The 15,838-nt window shown below is 40.0% G+C and overlaps 1 protein-coding gene across 4 annotated transcripts in view; it reads right to left on the bottom strand.

Moving 5' to 3' along the window:
* The window catches only part of CDK14 (cyclin dependent kinase 14), a 570,565-nt gene that overhangs the window by 65,594 nt on the left and 489,133 nt on the right, over positions 1-15,838 (bottom strand). For all 4 annotated transcript variants that reach the window (XM_044245987.1, XM_044245990.1, XM_044245988.1 and 1 more), the window contains one exon: positions 14,032-14,175. In XM_044245987.1, coding sequence (XP_044101922.1) covers positions 14,060-14,175 — 116 coding nt within the window. In that variant the 3' untranslated portion in view covers positions 14,032-14,059. The remainder of the gene's footprint in view (positions 1-14,031; positions 14,176-15,838) is intronic.

The following is a 15,838-nucleotide window of genomic DNA, read 5'->3' as shown; positions in this document are numbered from 1 at the left end:
AAACAAGAGAATATTGAGAAACTATCATAGTTTCTTAGAGACCAGATGGGAGTAAGGAGATATGATTAAATGCAATGTGCTACTCTGTATGGGCTCCAGGAACACAAGACAGAAAGTATGAAAACAGGTATACTACAAATATAGTTGTAGTTTAATTATTAGTATGGTACCCACATTGATGGCTTAAGTTGATAAACATACCATGGTTATAAAAGTTGTTGTTATTATTAGAAGTTAGGTGGGCACCTGGGTGGCTTAATGGGTTAAAGTCTCTGCCCTCGGCTCAGGTCATGATCCCACGGTCCTGGGATCGAGTCCCACATCAGGTTCTCTGCTCAGGAGAGAGCCTGTTTTCCCCCACCCCACCGGCCTGCCTCTCTACTTGTGATCTCTGTCTGTCAAATAAATAAAATCTCAAAAAAAAAAAAAAAAAGCAAATTAGGTGAAGGGTATAGCTTTCTCCACTGGTTTTACAACTCTTCTGTGAATTTAACAGTATTTCAAAATAAAGAGTTAAAAAGAAACAACCCTAATCTGATGACTACTCATGCTGAACAGTTACTTTCAATTCTGAACCCCCAAATGCACCCAGATTTCTCCAAGTTACGCCATAGTAGTGAGTGGGGAAAGACCAGAGTTCATTCTCCTGAAAAAAGTTGAATTTACAGGGAGTCTGCCCTGGGTGCTGTCCTGACAGTCCTCTTGAGTCCTAGGCACAAGCTATGTGAGCTGGCCGATGCTTTACGGTCTTCTAATCAGAGCCTCTCCCTGAGAGGTCAAAACTAATGTGTACGGAAAAGGGAAAGCTACAGTCCAAAAAACTCATATATAGAAAGATTCTTCTAAAAACTGGCCTACTAGGGGGGCCTGGGTGGCTTAGCAGTATGTTAAGCATCTGCCTTTGGCTCAGGTGGTGATTCTGGGGTTCTGGTATTGAGCTCTGTATCAGGGCCCTGCTCAGCAGGAGCCTGCTTCTTCCTCCGCTCTTCCTCTCCCTCTGCCCCACCGCCCCACGCTTGTGCACATGCTCTCTCGCTCTCTCAAATAAATAATTATAATCTTAAAAAAGAAAAAAAAGGAATTGGCCTACTAATCTTCAGGGTCATAGTAAGTGGTACTCTACTATAATTTTTAGATGGCATCTGTGTGAACACAAGAATAAGGATTTATACCCATCAAAAATTGAAAAACAGATATTCAATTAGATGGTTAGAACTGGTATAACTTTGTAAAGAAAACAGATTGCACTGAACTGGGATAACATTATAAAGAAAAAAGATTGCACTGAATAGCAATTTATTCAAAGGGGAAAAATATTACCCATATAATTAGCATGTTAGAGTTAATGAATGGCACTGCTGATATAGAGTAGTGGCTCTCACATTTTTTGGCTGTTAAGGATACTTTATACTATTAAAAATTACAGAAGATCCCCAGGGGCACCTGGGTGGCTCAGTAGGTTAAGCATCTGACTCTTGATTTAGGCTCAGATCAGGATCTCAGGATCCCCCTTGGGCTCCACATTCAGCAAGTAGTCTGCTTCTCTTGTTCTCCATCTGCCCCTCTTCACACTTATGTATATGCACACCCTCTCTCTCTAAAATAGATAAATAAGTCTTTTAAAAAATTATAGAGGATCCTTAAAGATCTTTTGTATATATGGATTATAGTTATTGATATTTACCATATTTGAAAATAAAATTGATAATTTAAAATATTAATTTATTATTTCATTAAAAACCCACTGTGCTGACATTAGATATTATTTTAATAAAAAATAACTATATTTCCAAGCAGAATTAGTGAGGTGGTGGCACTGCTTTACAGTTATGCAAATCTTTTTAAAAATGTCTAGCTGATACAAAACAGCTGGATTCTCGTATCTGCTTCTGTATTTAATCTGTCCTATGTTATACTGCATTGGTTAAAGCAACTGAAGAAAATGTGGCCTCTCACAGATACATAGTTGGAAAAGAAAAAAGTATTTTAATAGCCCTTTCAGATAATCATGGATATATATTCTTTTATATTACAACAAAACTCAACATGCAGTAATTTCTCTTTTTTTTTTTTTTTTAAGATTTTATTTATTTGAGAGAGATTGTGAGCGAGTGAGAGCACGAGCGGGAGGAAGGGACAGAGGGAGAAGCAGACTCTCCTCTGAGCGGGGAGCCTGATGTGGAACTCGATACCAGGCCCCCAAGATATGACCTGGACCGAAGACAGGTGCTTAACTGACTGAGCCACCCAGGTGCCCCAACAAGTGATAATTTCTAAAGGGTCAGTGGTACTAGGAAATCTGAAATGTTATCAATGAATTCTTCATATTCCTTATTTTAAATCTATTGGTTTATTTCATATTTCCAGTGACTATTTTATCCATGTAGTGATTTTCTAAAATCATGCATAGATCATTTGGAAAATATGGATTCAATGTATTTAGAGATTTTCAAATGTTGACATATTTCACTATATAATATGAAAAAATCACATGTGCTTATACCACCATCCACTTTACCTGAGAAGTGTGTTTTGGGAACTATCAAGCTCACAGGGACAGATAAGGTTTACAAGTTTCCCCAAGTTCTAATTTTCTATTGAAAGCTTTAATTTTATCATTGACAACAAAAGCGGTCAATTGTCTTCCTTGGGTGACAGACTCACTTTTTGTTCATGTTTGAGAAAATCATGTCTGATAAAATGCCAGGAAGAAAAACAGCTAGTAAACCCTGCAACTCAAACACCTGCACCAGAGCTTCTCCTTGAGACAACCACAGTAATTTGGAACATGGACGTGGCTTGTGCCCACTTCCCGGTTAGTCCCACAGAATATTAAGACATTTACTCAAAGTGAGAGGTTTAAGAAAATGAATAATTTTTAGTTCTTCATGGAAGACATTATTAAGTGAAACTGCCTTTGGAAAACACCACTGTGGAGTGGTAAAACAAAACACCAATCTCCCCCCACCAAAAAACCCCCCCAAAAACTTTAAGAACACACACACACACACACACACACACACACAAACCCGAAACAAAACAAAACAAAACAAAAAACCCAACCCCCAAAACACACACACATGCAAAAACCAAAAAACCACACAACAAAAACCAGGGCCTACAAATTCAGTTTGGTGCCCCTGCCTTAATTCATGCTGGCCCATTGCTTTTGCACCACTACTGGAAATGTCCTCAGTGCAAAAGGCAAAGGATATCTTAGTTTTATTATGCAAACAATCTTGACCCCCATGGAGCCTCTGGGGATCCCTAAGGTTTAGAGACCACACTGTGAGAACTGCTGATACAGAGGACAGTTATAAGGATGCTGTATCTGCGGAGACCTTATCTGAGGGGAACCTATAGATCTGAAGGTGAAACTTTTAACAACAAGGTCACTCAGTCTATAGAGCAGTGAACATATTCAGCAAAGGGAATTACAAATACAGGAACACCAATGTGAAATAAATACTATTTTAGTTAATAGAAAGAAGATTAATTGAGAAGAATACAAAAGAGTAGAGATTCTATGAAGTCTGTGATTGTAGAGCTGAATGTGGAAGGCCAACTTGAAGACAGGGAACAGAAAGAAGGATGGTGGATGAGACCACATATGGACACAAGCACTACCTTCACCACCGTCTGCACGGCCAGACACCTCCGCCTTGCCCATCTCAAGAGGTAGAAGGGCATCTTAGCTAAAAAGCCAGTCTGAACAATGGGAAACCAACTTAGGGATGACCAGACTCAATTCTCTTTTTTTTCTTAAAAAAATTTTTTTTGACAATCCTTCCTCTCAAAATAATTGATTTATTCATTTTATTGAATACATCTGTCAGTTATTAACAAACTGACTGGCAGAATTAAAAAAAACCCCACCTGTCAGTCATTAACAAACTGAGTGACTGCAGCAGAATAAAAACAAAAACAAAAACAAAACTTAACTTTAGATGAACCATTTCAAATAGTATTTCCTAGATTGTTTTCAAAGGCCACCTTCTGGACCACACAATAAAACTCCCAAATGAGGGGATGAGTGGATTCACGCTGATGTTTAAAGTTTTAGATTTAACAAAACTAATGCAGCATATCTTGACAGTTTTATATTCAGTAGCTTAATGCTAAGCTTTTTATGCTGAATACAGAACAGAATGAATTTTCCACCAGTGTTTTGACTAGGAGGTTTTAAGATTCCTAGTCACTTAAGACAGCAGTCTGAGACTGCTTGATAAAACAAGCATTGGCTATTTCATAACTACCCATAAAAGCGTTCAATATTTAAGAGAAAAGAGAAACTCAAGGCAAAGACATTTTGAAAATATATGCTTGAACCAAAATCTGGACTCTGAGTAAACATCCTTCAGTAAACACCCAGGAAGACTTGCAGCTGTGGCATCTGCGACTTAAAATAACAAGATGAAGATCTCCAAGGAAAAGATAAAGGATATCGTAAAAGTTTCTTATCAAAAGAAAATACATTTTCTGATGGAATTTATGTAGGGAAAGGCTTTATGCCAAAGCTTATTTCATACATTGTAGAAATACTGGAACCTTTCAATTTGGAGTTCAGTCTGAATATATGCGAGGCAATATTCTTTTCTGTTTTGCCATTACGTTCTCTTTTTACAAACTGCAGATTAATTTTTCCTGTAAGGACACCTTTTTGGTTTAGTTTTGTCTGTAACTATGGCTACTGTAAGTTGTTGACTTTATGGCAAAATATCAAATTCTAGATGAACTGACAACCAGGCAGTAATGAGACTGGAGAGCTTCCCCTTTAAAAAAAAAATTAAAAATTTAACATTATACCAAAATACGATACAGACATATTCTAAAATACATATACATATTTTCACATGGATTAGAACTACATCTCCCAAAGGGCAAATGCTCTCTTGTATAAATTAAATTGCAGGAGAATCGAGAACCCTGGTTTGATTTACGCAGCCTAGCTAACCGCTGACGATAAACACAAGCTCTGTTATAATTCAGTATGCAACTAAGCTCGTCTTCCATGCCAGCAGAGGGGGAAAAAAAAATAAATAAATCATTCCTCTTTTCTGAAGTTGCCCATCTCTATCCATTTCTGTTGAATTGCCACAATTGCCCAGATAAAACATTTGAGAGTATGTCAGCTTTAATTAATGTAACATGACCTGATCATTTCCACAGTTAAGAATAAAGAAGTTTGCATTCTTCAAATCCGAAGCTCAACCTGGAGATTATGCTAAGTTGCTTCATTCATAGTCCATACTCCTCTGCTCATGTCAGAAGGACAGCATTTGTCCCCTCTAGTGATAAACAAATTATACATGAAATCAATTCCACTTCACAATCATTTTCCCTATTGGGTATTATCTTTCCTTCTCTGCTCCCTCCAGTTAAGCCCACATCCTGTAACTTGCTAATGAGCTGGGGGCTTTCTGTTCCAGGTGGCACCCCCTGCCTCGAAGTCATGACATTTCCCATTTCGAATGCTGCTGGCATTTTTCGACAGCTCCTGCTAACTAGCCTTTTTGACCTGCACTAAGAGGAACTCATCTGATCGAATCCTCTAACCTGCCAATCATTCCAGCAAATGATCTTCACAGTCACTCCCAAGGCAGGAATGGAGGGGGAAAAAAAAAAAAAAGGAAATGCGAAGGAGAGAATGAGGGAGTAGGCAAGCGGTTGCCTCTGCAGCTACCTAATGAGAATACTTTAAGTCTCTGAGGCAGCTGAAACACTGAAAAACTGGTGGGAAAATTAGGACACAACTGAATGCCTGGCTCTGTAATTACTGATTTCTTTCCATCCTGAGATCATTTTGAGAGCAACACCTCTGAGATGTGCCAGTTTCTAGAGAACACAAGAACACCCTACCTTTCGCAGAGAAAATAGATTTATTTCTCCTGCCACTATCAATATGCAATTCTCATAATCCCACTCTGCCAAACAGCATCCTTTGCAGAATTCATTATGTGCTATAAGCTTGTTAAGTGTGCATTTATTTGTAAACTAAGAATGAATATCATGTTTGCCACAATGAAGAAAGGACCTCCTTTTTTTTTTTTCATATTTTAAACACTGCCATTTAGGGGTGTTGATTTTTACCCATTTACATAAAAACAAACAGGTATGGTGGAGGCTGGCTTTGTGCTCCCGGAGGATTTAACACTGACAACAGAGGATAATCTGGGCATTCCTAATTAATGGAGATAAAATAATTTTTTCCTTCCAGATTTTTTTCTTGCTGTGAACAGTTCACTTAGTGGGTTCCCAGCCCACAGAATAACCCAATTACTTTAGAAAGAGAGATCCAGTACACGGATCACCACTCTAGGTATCTCAGTATGAATGGGATTTATTGACCAAGGAATGATACAATATAATTATGTTATCATTACACCACTGTATGTAATAACGTAAAATAAATACTGTACATGACTTAATTGCACATGATAATCACACATCTTTCCCCATTTATAGTAATTAGGCCAATAGCCCCATTTACAGTAATTATTATATGTAATTGAGGGCATTTTACTAATTGCATTGAAAATGATAATCTGGAGCAATTAAAAATCCAAGGGCACTATATAGAATGCAAACTACATTAAGAGAATAGGGATAGTTTAAAGGAAAAAAAAAATTCACCCGATATGGAAGTTAACGGTGCAGTACTTGATTCCATGGTTGGCATATGTGGTGAAATCTATTCTGAGATAAATTTCCATCAATTTCTGCAGCTTTGGTATTGTTTTTGTCTTAGACTTTGTACATTGTTTCCTTGGGTGGAAAAATAATCCTTTGACTAATCTGTGATGTTATCCTAACAACTCTAGGACTATTGAAAAATTATTCTACTTGGCTGTGAGTGTACTGTGTGTGTGTGTGTGTGTGTACATGTGTGCGCGTGCACGCATTGGTAAAGGAAACAGCTACCCTAAATTCCAAAAGAGACTTAGTAAATTATTCATTTGCACAAGCAATTTGATGTTCTTAAAAGCTTTATTCATAGAAGCGTCTCAGAGTATTGCAAACATTTTGTTAAATATACTTGTAATAATTTAGCTAAAATGTTTTAACTCTGTTAGACTTGAAATACATTTGGGTTGCAGTTTTCATTACATTTGCTATCTCTGGAATTTTAATGTGCCTAAGGACCTGAATCCCTGGCTTTTGTCCCAGGGTCCCAGGGTCTATCCCTCCCTGATCCCACTCCCTGTTTCTGCCCAGACAAAGCTTCCATGTGAGGAATATCTCAGGAGGAGTGATGAGCATCTGTGGGACAATGGGAACAGTTTCAAGCTTCTTTTCGCCTTCCCTTCTCGACACTGTCATTTAGACATTGTCCTCCATGCATTCAAATGTCATCCCAGGCCATCAGCCCACTTCAACTCAAACAGCCTCCTTTTATGCTCAGACACTTCTTAGAGCATCCGCAGACCACAAAGACTGTCTAGTGGGACTCAGCTGCTATCCTGGTATTAATAATACAATACAGTGCACTTAGGGCATAGACGATTCCCTCTGTATCCCAAATTCATAAGAATCAACATTAAATGAAAGGGAAAAATAGAGCACCTGAACTGATTATAACTACTTGTTATATGTGACTGCTAACTTCATAATAGTTTGGCCAAGTATTCTAATAGATGTCTTGCTTACTAGCCATATCACATCTTGTGCCCATCACTTATAAGAAAGCTTCATTCATATTATGCTGCTGGCTAAATAGTCCCTAAGAAATTAATTTGGGTTTTAAAAAGACAGAAGATGCCAGTTGCAGTGTCTTCCCCCCACCCTCACTCCACAATTTGAAAGCTCATCTGACCTGGAAAATCGAATCACAAAGATACAGCTAATTTTTGAGCATCCATGGACTGATGAACCAATTTGTGGAGCATCACACCAGTTTCTTCCCTTTTAGCCATTTTGCTTTTAAAAACCCTCAGAGAAAGGAAAACGAAAAGGGCAAAAAACAAAAATTTTTTTTTTAATTTAAAAATATCACTCTGAATTCTGGTTTTAAGAAAAGCACACTGAAATACTTAAAGGTAATGGAGCATCATGTAAGTAAAAATAATGGTTTAGAAAAACAACATGTACATACACGTGTGTGTGTGTGTGTGTGTTTATGAGAGATAGCAAGAGAGGGAAGGATGGAGAGACAATGAATATGATAAAGCAAATGTAGTAGAATGCAAACACTGGAAAGTAGGTGAAGGGTAATAGGACTTCTCTGTACTCTTCTTGCAACTACTCTACAATTCTGAAATTATATCAATCCAAAAAAAATACTTAAAAATATGTACCTGGGAAGCATGACATATTTAACTTTATTTTCATTCTACTTTGTGACAGTCCCAGGACATAATTAAGCAGATTTAGATAGTAATGGCCTTCGAGTCCTTTGCTAATCCATTCATAGGGTTGGTGGTGGTGATGTAGGGTACAGATCAGAGGTGACACAAGGAGAGGCAAGGGTGGAGGGACAAGATGGGAGGGAGAGAAGAGAAGGGACAAGCACCCTTAGCCTACTATCTTACACCCAAGTTTAGAGGAGATAATAGACTCTCCAGAGTGTAGGGAAGCTAAGGAAAGGGGGGTGTAGATGGGGGTGGGGAAAGCAAACCGCCAACATTCCAGCCTCTTCTCAATCTGGTGTTCATAACATGCATTATGCATTTGTGGTTCACAGCACCCTCAATTTCCCCAAATGAGATGTATTTTTTTCGTCTGCAGCAATGTAGGAGTAATGACAAAAACCAGGGATTCTTCCAGTTAAAACCTGTGAGGAACACTAAGGTTTGTTTCCTCCTCTGCCTGTTTCTTCCACAACTATTGTCAACTGCATGAGACAACAGAGATAATAAAACTATAGTCATTTGACAGGGAAAATAATCCATAGGATCATGCAGAAAATAAGTTATTGCAGAAAAAAACCCAGAAACCTTCCTTCTGCTAAAGGGAAGCTACAACTAATACCTGAATTTCTTACACTGTGCTGTGTTAATAAGTATTATCACCTTTTGTGTCTGTAGTTGAGAAAATGCAACATGGCTTAAAAAGACCTTTTGTCAAAAATATCACACAACGAGAATGCTGCTATGCCATTAAAATTGGAATTTCCCTCTGTACTTGTTTGATTTTTTTTCCTTGGTAATGTACAGGCCAGGCAAGGTGCCTTCTGGCTATACTCCTTGCTTTGTAGAAGCTTCAGAGACTGCTAAACCCAGAGCTCTCTCCTGAGGGGTTCCTTGAGAAAAGACTGGCCCTGTTCACAGCTCACCAGAAGGGATCAGGGCTCTGTGCTGGGCCCAGGGCAATCTAGTCAGTCAGCAGCTTATGGAGTGATTGGATTGACACAACAGCCTAGCTCAAAGCTTTGTTTTCTGCTTCATGAGGATGCCTACACCAATCAGAGCTGCTCCTGAGGAGGGCTGGAATCTGAGGAAAAGAGCTCACTGACAGACTATCCCGGAAACAGAGGGATGAAGGGAAATGACAATAAGCAGGATTCATGAATAAGCAGAAACGGCTGGTGGAAGCCATGAGATGAAGAAAAGAGGAAAATGTTAGCAAAGGCACAGCTGGAAAAAGCAAGCTGCCATAATGTCACAGCACAGAGGACAGCAAGGGCTGGTGGCTACCACAGGAGCAGTTACCAGAGCTCAGATGGTGGTTCAGGAGGTAGACAAAGTAAGGCTCCCATAGGATTCTTTTTTATTTATTTTTATTTTTTTTAAATTTTTTTAAAGATTTTATTTATTTATTTGAGAGAGAGAGAGACAGTGAGAGAGAGCACGAGCGAGGAGAAGGTCAGAGAGCGAAGCAGACTCCCCATGGAGCTGGGAGCCCGATGCGGGACTCGATCCCAGGACTCCAGGATCACACCCTGAGCTGAAGGCAGTCGTCCAACCAACTGAGCCACCCAGGCGTCCCATGGCTCCCATAGGATTCTGATGGATGCCCAGTCTTTGTGAGGCCTGTCTGTGCAGCTGCGTAGACTGTCAGCCTTGTTCTGCCTAATTTCCCAAAGCAACCTCAACAAAGACCACTGTTAACTGAAGAAACCTGACCGTGTCTCCTTCCTCTGTAAGATCCCAACACCCACTCCCTCGTGGTCTCTCCTGTTCCTGCAGCACAGCCCTTCCTGTCATTCTCAATGCTGTCTCTGTCCCTCTCACTCTGCCACCCGTCTTCTCACTTGAAGTCGCCCCTTCCCTACACATTTCAAGCTTCTCTTAGACGGCTATCGTCTAGAACAGAAACACAGTTTTACTGGTTGAATGCCGTTTAATTTTCCCGATTCCTTTTTAACAAGGCAGGCAGGGTAAATGGGCTTCATCAGTGCTGTCCAGAAGAGTGTGCTGTGACACTGGAGAGGTTCTGTGTCTGCCCGGTCCCCAGTAAGTGGCCACGAGTCATGTGGAGCTAATGAGCACTTGAGATGGGGTTCTGCTACTGAGGAAACAAAATTCTGATTTAATTTTAATTGTTAAAAATTAAATGGAAAGAGCATACGTGGCTAGGGGGTTACCATGTTGGATAGTGTAACCACGGTATTCTTCCTTAAAAGAATAAGGAAAGGAAGGAAAGGGATGGATTTTCCTGTTCTGTCTTTAGTTGATTATTTTATTTCATAAACATACAGTTCTCAAATATTTACTGAAGATTTCATAATATGTGGTTCAAGGGCTACCTGCATTAACATCCTCTGGGGTCCTCTTCAAAGTGGATTCATGGACCCCAGGAACTCGCGATTTTAAAAACTCCCCAGGGCGTGAGAACACCTGAACTAATGTTCAGATAATAATGCCAGAGGGTCTTTCTTACCCCTGTATTCAACAAGAGGAGTAGGCAGAGTGACCAGGCAGTTCCTATCTCAATTTAGAATGACTGGAAAATTAAGCTCAGCACAGGTGCGTGTTTGGGATTCCTGGATGCAAATGTGAGTGATACAAATGGATGTGGTATTTAATGGCTCTGGTCTTTTCTTTGGGAAAAATTTCAATGCACATTTTAAGGCTCTCTCAGACTTCAGGATGGTCTTAGCCTAAAAGGAGTGGAGACAATCCCTGAAAGCATTAGTCTACTAACATCTTTAGAGGATAACAAACAAAGGAAGCACAGTATTTTGACCATCTAATGGCACCTACCCCATTTAAAAATTTTTTTTTAAAGATTTTATTTATTTATTTGATAGAGATGACAAGCAGGCAGAGAGGCAGAGAGATGGGGGGAAGCAGGCTCCCTACTGAGCGGAGAGCCCGATGTGGGGCTCGATCCCAGGACTCTGGGATCATGACCTGAGCCGAAGGCAGAGGCTTTAACCCACTGAGCCCCCCAGGCACCCCACCTACCCCATTTTTAACTTAGGTGAAGGGAGTTTTCTTTTCTTTTAATTTGGTTATAAGACTCTGAAACCAAAGTTGCTTTCTGCTGCAAAGGAAAATGCTTCTCATTAGCTTTTTTCCACTAAGGCCACTTTATGCAAATCCAGTATTATTAACTAAATAATTGAAGTGACCTTAGTATGCAAGTTTAGAAACAATTTGGCACTGAGGTATAGGAGGAAAGTCAGGACATAGAACCATTCTCCATCATCTCAAAAAAGAGAAGTGAAGCAATGCACTTTTCACCCTGACTTGAGAGATTCCCCAAAGACATGTGGCTGAAATGCTAGATTACAGTTTTAGCTTCGTTGGGCTCTGAACCTCTTTCCCACCCCTCTTCTTCCCAATCCCTTTGGGCTTTACAGAGAGCCCAGAATTGGTACATTTGAGAAAAACTAAACAGCAACAGCCTGCTCGAAACAGTTAATTAATTCATCAATGACAAATCCAAAATCTAGGGAATTACATGTTTTTCTGTACAAATGCTCTTATTTATGTAGACCTTTTGCTCTGTCATATCTACAATACAGACATTAATATTCAGCTATTGGTCAGAGTAAGTTCCACACCCAGATGTAGCAGGTCCACATACAGGTTATATTATTTGATCTCTAAGATGGCCTCATTTGAGTAAAATTAAAAACCCACAAGGTGAGAAATTAAAATGGTTTCTTTTTCTGCTGGCTGACAGAAAACTCTTAGAATCCAGTGTTACCTCAATATAATGTTGACTCGAGCTGAGGTATTTGGATTTGGAAGAAAGCAACATAAACAATAACATTAGAGCCTCAAAAGTTGATGTAAAAAGGAGAAAACGCAAAGAGAACATATATGTATTATTATCAAATAATTCTAGAGGAATTAGCCTGCATAACCTTAAATCTAGCTCAAAAAATATACTGCAAAGAAAATACATTTTCCTAAAAGCCTTCAAAACCAGGATGACTGCTCTCTACAAACCTCTTTTTGATTAGCAATTCCTGAGACCTTACGGGCAGTGTTTCTGTCCAGTCAGCTTGACTTGATTTTGCAAGGAGAAGCTGACATCAAGCACCTACGAGCAGCTTTGACTGGCTAGGTAGGCTCAGACAACACAAATGAAATCCACCTTTGGTTTTGTTTTACTAAATTGGCTGTGGGATTTCTAAAGCCAGGCGCCCTCATTATGGTAACGCAGCCTAAATACTTTTAAAAACCATATGCTACAAACCTCATGAATTAAAACTATTCTCAGACCCAGGAGGTAACTCAGCCCACTCTTTTTGTGACCAACTGAAATTCAGAATGGGAACACAAACACTATGGAGGGAATGAACTTGTGCTATGTAACATTTGTATTCAATGGGGAGAAATAACCTGAAGAAGGCAGACTTTTAAGCACGGAGCAGCAAGTCTATCAGTAACATTTTCTGACTGGCATTTATACATCACATTTTACCTGGGGATCTTTCATTTCCATCATTCAAAAGTCACCACCATATTCCCAAGAGGCACACTGATGTAGGCAACAGCGAAGTCCCCCATACAGCTCAAGGTTGTGGCACATCACCCCCAAGACAAGGGGGACAGTTTCATTTGTTCTTTTTGCCATGCTGGCAATTCAGCCCTATTCACATATTTCCTATTAAGAAGAAGAAGGAAGAGGGGCTCTTGCAATGCTGTGTATATCCTTCGATTGACTGGAACATTTAATTACTGAATATCCACACGAGCAAGGCATATTTGGACTAGCAAATAAAAAGCCTTCCCCACAAAAAGTGTGTTCTCTATTTGCTTCAGAGTTATGTTACATTAAGCAGAAAGATACATATAGGCATAAAATCCCAAAAAAACACCAAAAAAAAAAAAAAAAAGAAAGAAAGAAAAGAAAATCCAGACATTTCCATCTGGCAATAAAGACACAGCCCTTTCAGAAGTGGCTGTCTTCTGCTTGTTTCTGCGAAGCATGTGTGACTAGAACAGGCTAGAGATGGCCTTGTTTAGAGGATGGTTCCTACCTGCAGAAGAGCAGGGGTCAAGGAATCGAACAGGGAAAAAAAGAAAAACTTCATCATCATGATAAGGTCTGTACTAAGGGCCAAGGAGGAATCAGAAGTGGGCTAAGTAGCCCACACGGCAGCGGAGCTAAACGAGGGAGCTGTGTTCTTTCCAAGGGAAGCAGCCATGATTCAGTTATACACACAAAATTCTGGCAGGACTGTGAGCCCAGTAGTGCCAGAGTTGCTGATTAAAAAAAAAAAAAAAGCCAAGAATCCAGACTTTGTGTAAAATCTCTCCATTTAAAAATGAGAGCCACAAATCTGGAAAATTGTGTGGACCCAATAAAGCAGATCTGTGACTTAGATACAGCCCAAGGCTCAACCTTTTTCTAACCTCAACGAAGAATGTATGAGCAGTTAAAATGATTTGCTTATAGCTGAAATGGTTTGTTTATGATTGCATAAATAAAATACAGTGTTGGCTAGGATCCAGTAGGTACCCGAAAATATGACTAACTGTACTGTCCTCAGTAGAATCTGTGCTGAATGCCATAATGAACACAAGAGATTCATAGGACATGTAGGGGGAAAAAGAAGAATCTGAAATAGTCCATTTAAAAGATCTATTCAATGTCTATTCATTATTACTTTCCAGGCAAAGTAGGTCACCTTACCTGTGCTTTCTTGAGAATGCTGTGCTCATCAGTGCTTGCTATTTGATAGACTTTTGCCATAACTATTGTTTTTCCCGAAGGCCCGCATGCTTTCTCCAGCTTCTGGCTGTAATCTTACATTTGGGACGGTAAAAATAGAAGACACTGTGGACAGAATAAAGAGTTTCCATTTATATATTTATAGATTCTTTATAATCTTTCCTTTTAAAACACAGAAACTGAGATGCAATTCCAGATGTCCAGCCCATAAAACATCATGGTATATGTTGGTCTCTGAAATGTCAAGTGGTTGATAGCCACAGACACATCAACAAAGATTCATATGCACATATGACAGCATGCTCTGCCTTCCTTTCAGAACCACAGGGCAGTTGATACACGTGCTCAGAGTTCTCTGATCTAGAACAATGAACTTGGGTTGGAAACAACCTATCTTGCACTTCCTTCATGCCATTCTTTCATTTGTTCACTGGAGAAATATTTATGGAGCTCCACACTGTTCTAGGTATTTTGGAATCCTGCAGTGTATAAACCAGAATGAAAAAAAATCCCTGTTCTTATTGATTCCATTCGGGGGAGACAGATAATAAAGAAACAAGTATATGAATTAGCATTAAGTGTTATGAAGAAAAATAAAGCAGGGACGAGAAACTGGAAATGCCAGGGTGGAGGAAGGTCAGTGAAGGCTTTCTTTTCTCTCTTTTTTTTTTTTCCTCTCTCTCTCTTTTTAAATATTTTATTTATTTGACAGAGAGAGAGGGGGGGGAGAGAGAGAGAGAGAGAGAGAGAGAGAAAGCACAAGCAGGCAGAGTAGCAGGCAGAGGGAGAAAGAGAAGCAGGCTCCCTGCCGAGCAAGGAGCCTGATGCAGGACTCAACCCCAGGACCCTGGGATCATGACCTGAGCTGAAGGCAGCCGCTTAACCGACTGAGCCATCCAGGCATCCCTCTTTCTTTTTTTCTTTCTTTCTTTCTTTTCTTTCTTTCCTTCCTTTCTCTCTCTCTCTCTCTTTCTTTATTTCTTAAGTAGGCTCCACACCTACCATGGAGTCCAATGCAAGGCTTGAACTCACAACACTGAGATTAAGACCTGAGCTGAAATCAAGACTTGGACGCTAAACCAATTGAGCTGCCTTGCTGCTCCTAGGGCTTTCTTGATAAGGTATATTTGAGCAGAGACCAAGGAGGTGAGAATGCAAGCCAGGCACAAATCTAGAGGAAAAGCAAGCACAAATGACCGGAATAGGAAAGAGCAAAGGCTGACACCAAGGAGCAAGACAAGAAGCAGGCAATACAAAGTCTCTTGTACAATGCAGGTGAAAGAGGACAGGAAGTGACGTGGGGCAGGGTGATAGCAGTGAAGAAGTGAGGACTGGTGTGCCCTTGCTCTATCCAGAAGGGAGAGCCAACAGGGTCTGTGGGAGAACTGGGGTTGAGTGTGATAAAAGCAGCAGTGTCGAGGACAGCTTCCATCAGGGGGAAGGACCATGTTGCCATTTATTGACAAGGGGGAGAGGAGAGAAGGAACAAGTGTGGAGGGAAAGATCAGTTCAGTTTTGGTGACATTAAGTTCGAGATGCCTACCCGAGGGCCAAATGGAGATACTGAAGAGTTGGTGGAAATGCAAGTCTGGAGTCAGGGAAGGTGGGACTGGAGACAGAAATTGGAAAATGTCAATGTATAGATGATACTGAAAATCATGAGAGGGAATGAGATCACGGAGGCTCTGAGAGTGTATGCAGATAGAAAGACCTGGGGATGATGTGCTGGAGCACTCTAAAAGTGAGAGGACTGGCCAATGAGGAGAAA

The sequence above is a fragment of the Neovison vison genome, chromosome 4 (genome assembly GCF_020171115.1).
Source record: "Neovison vison isolate M4711 chromosome 4, ASM_NN_V1, whole genome shotgun sequence".
Lineage (NCBI taxonomy): Eukaryota > Metazoa > Chordata > Mammalia > Carnivora > Mustelidae > Neogale > Neogale vison.
Note: the sequence above shows the minus strand (reverse complement) of the source record. Positions and strands in the feature narration are given on the sequence as shown.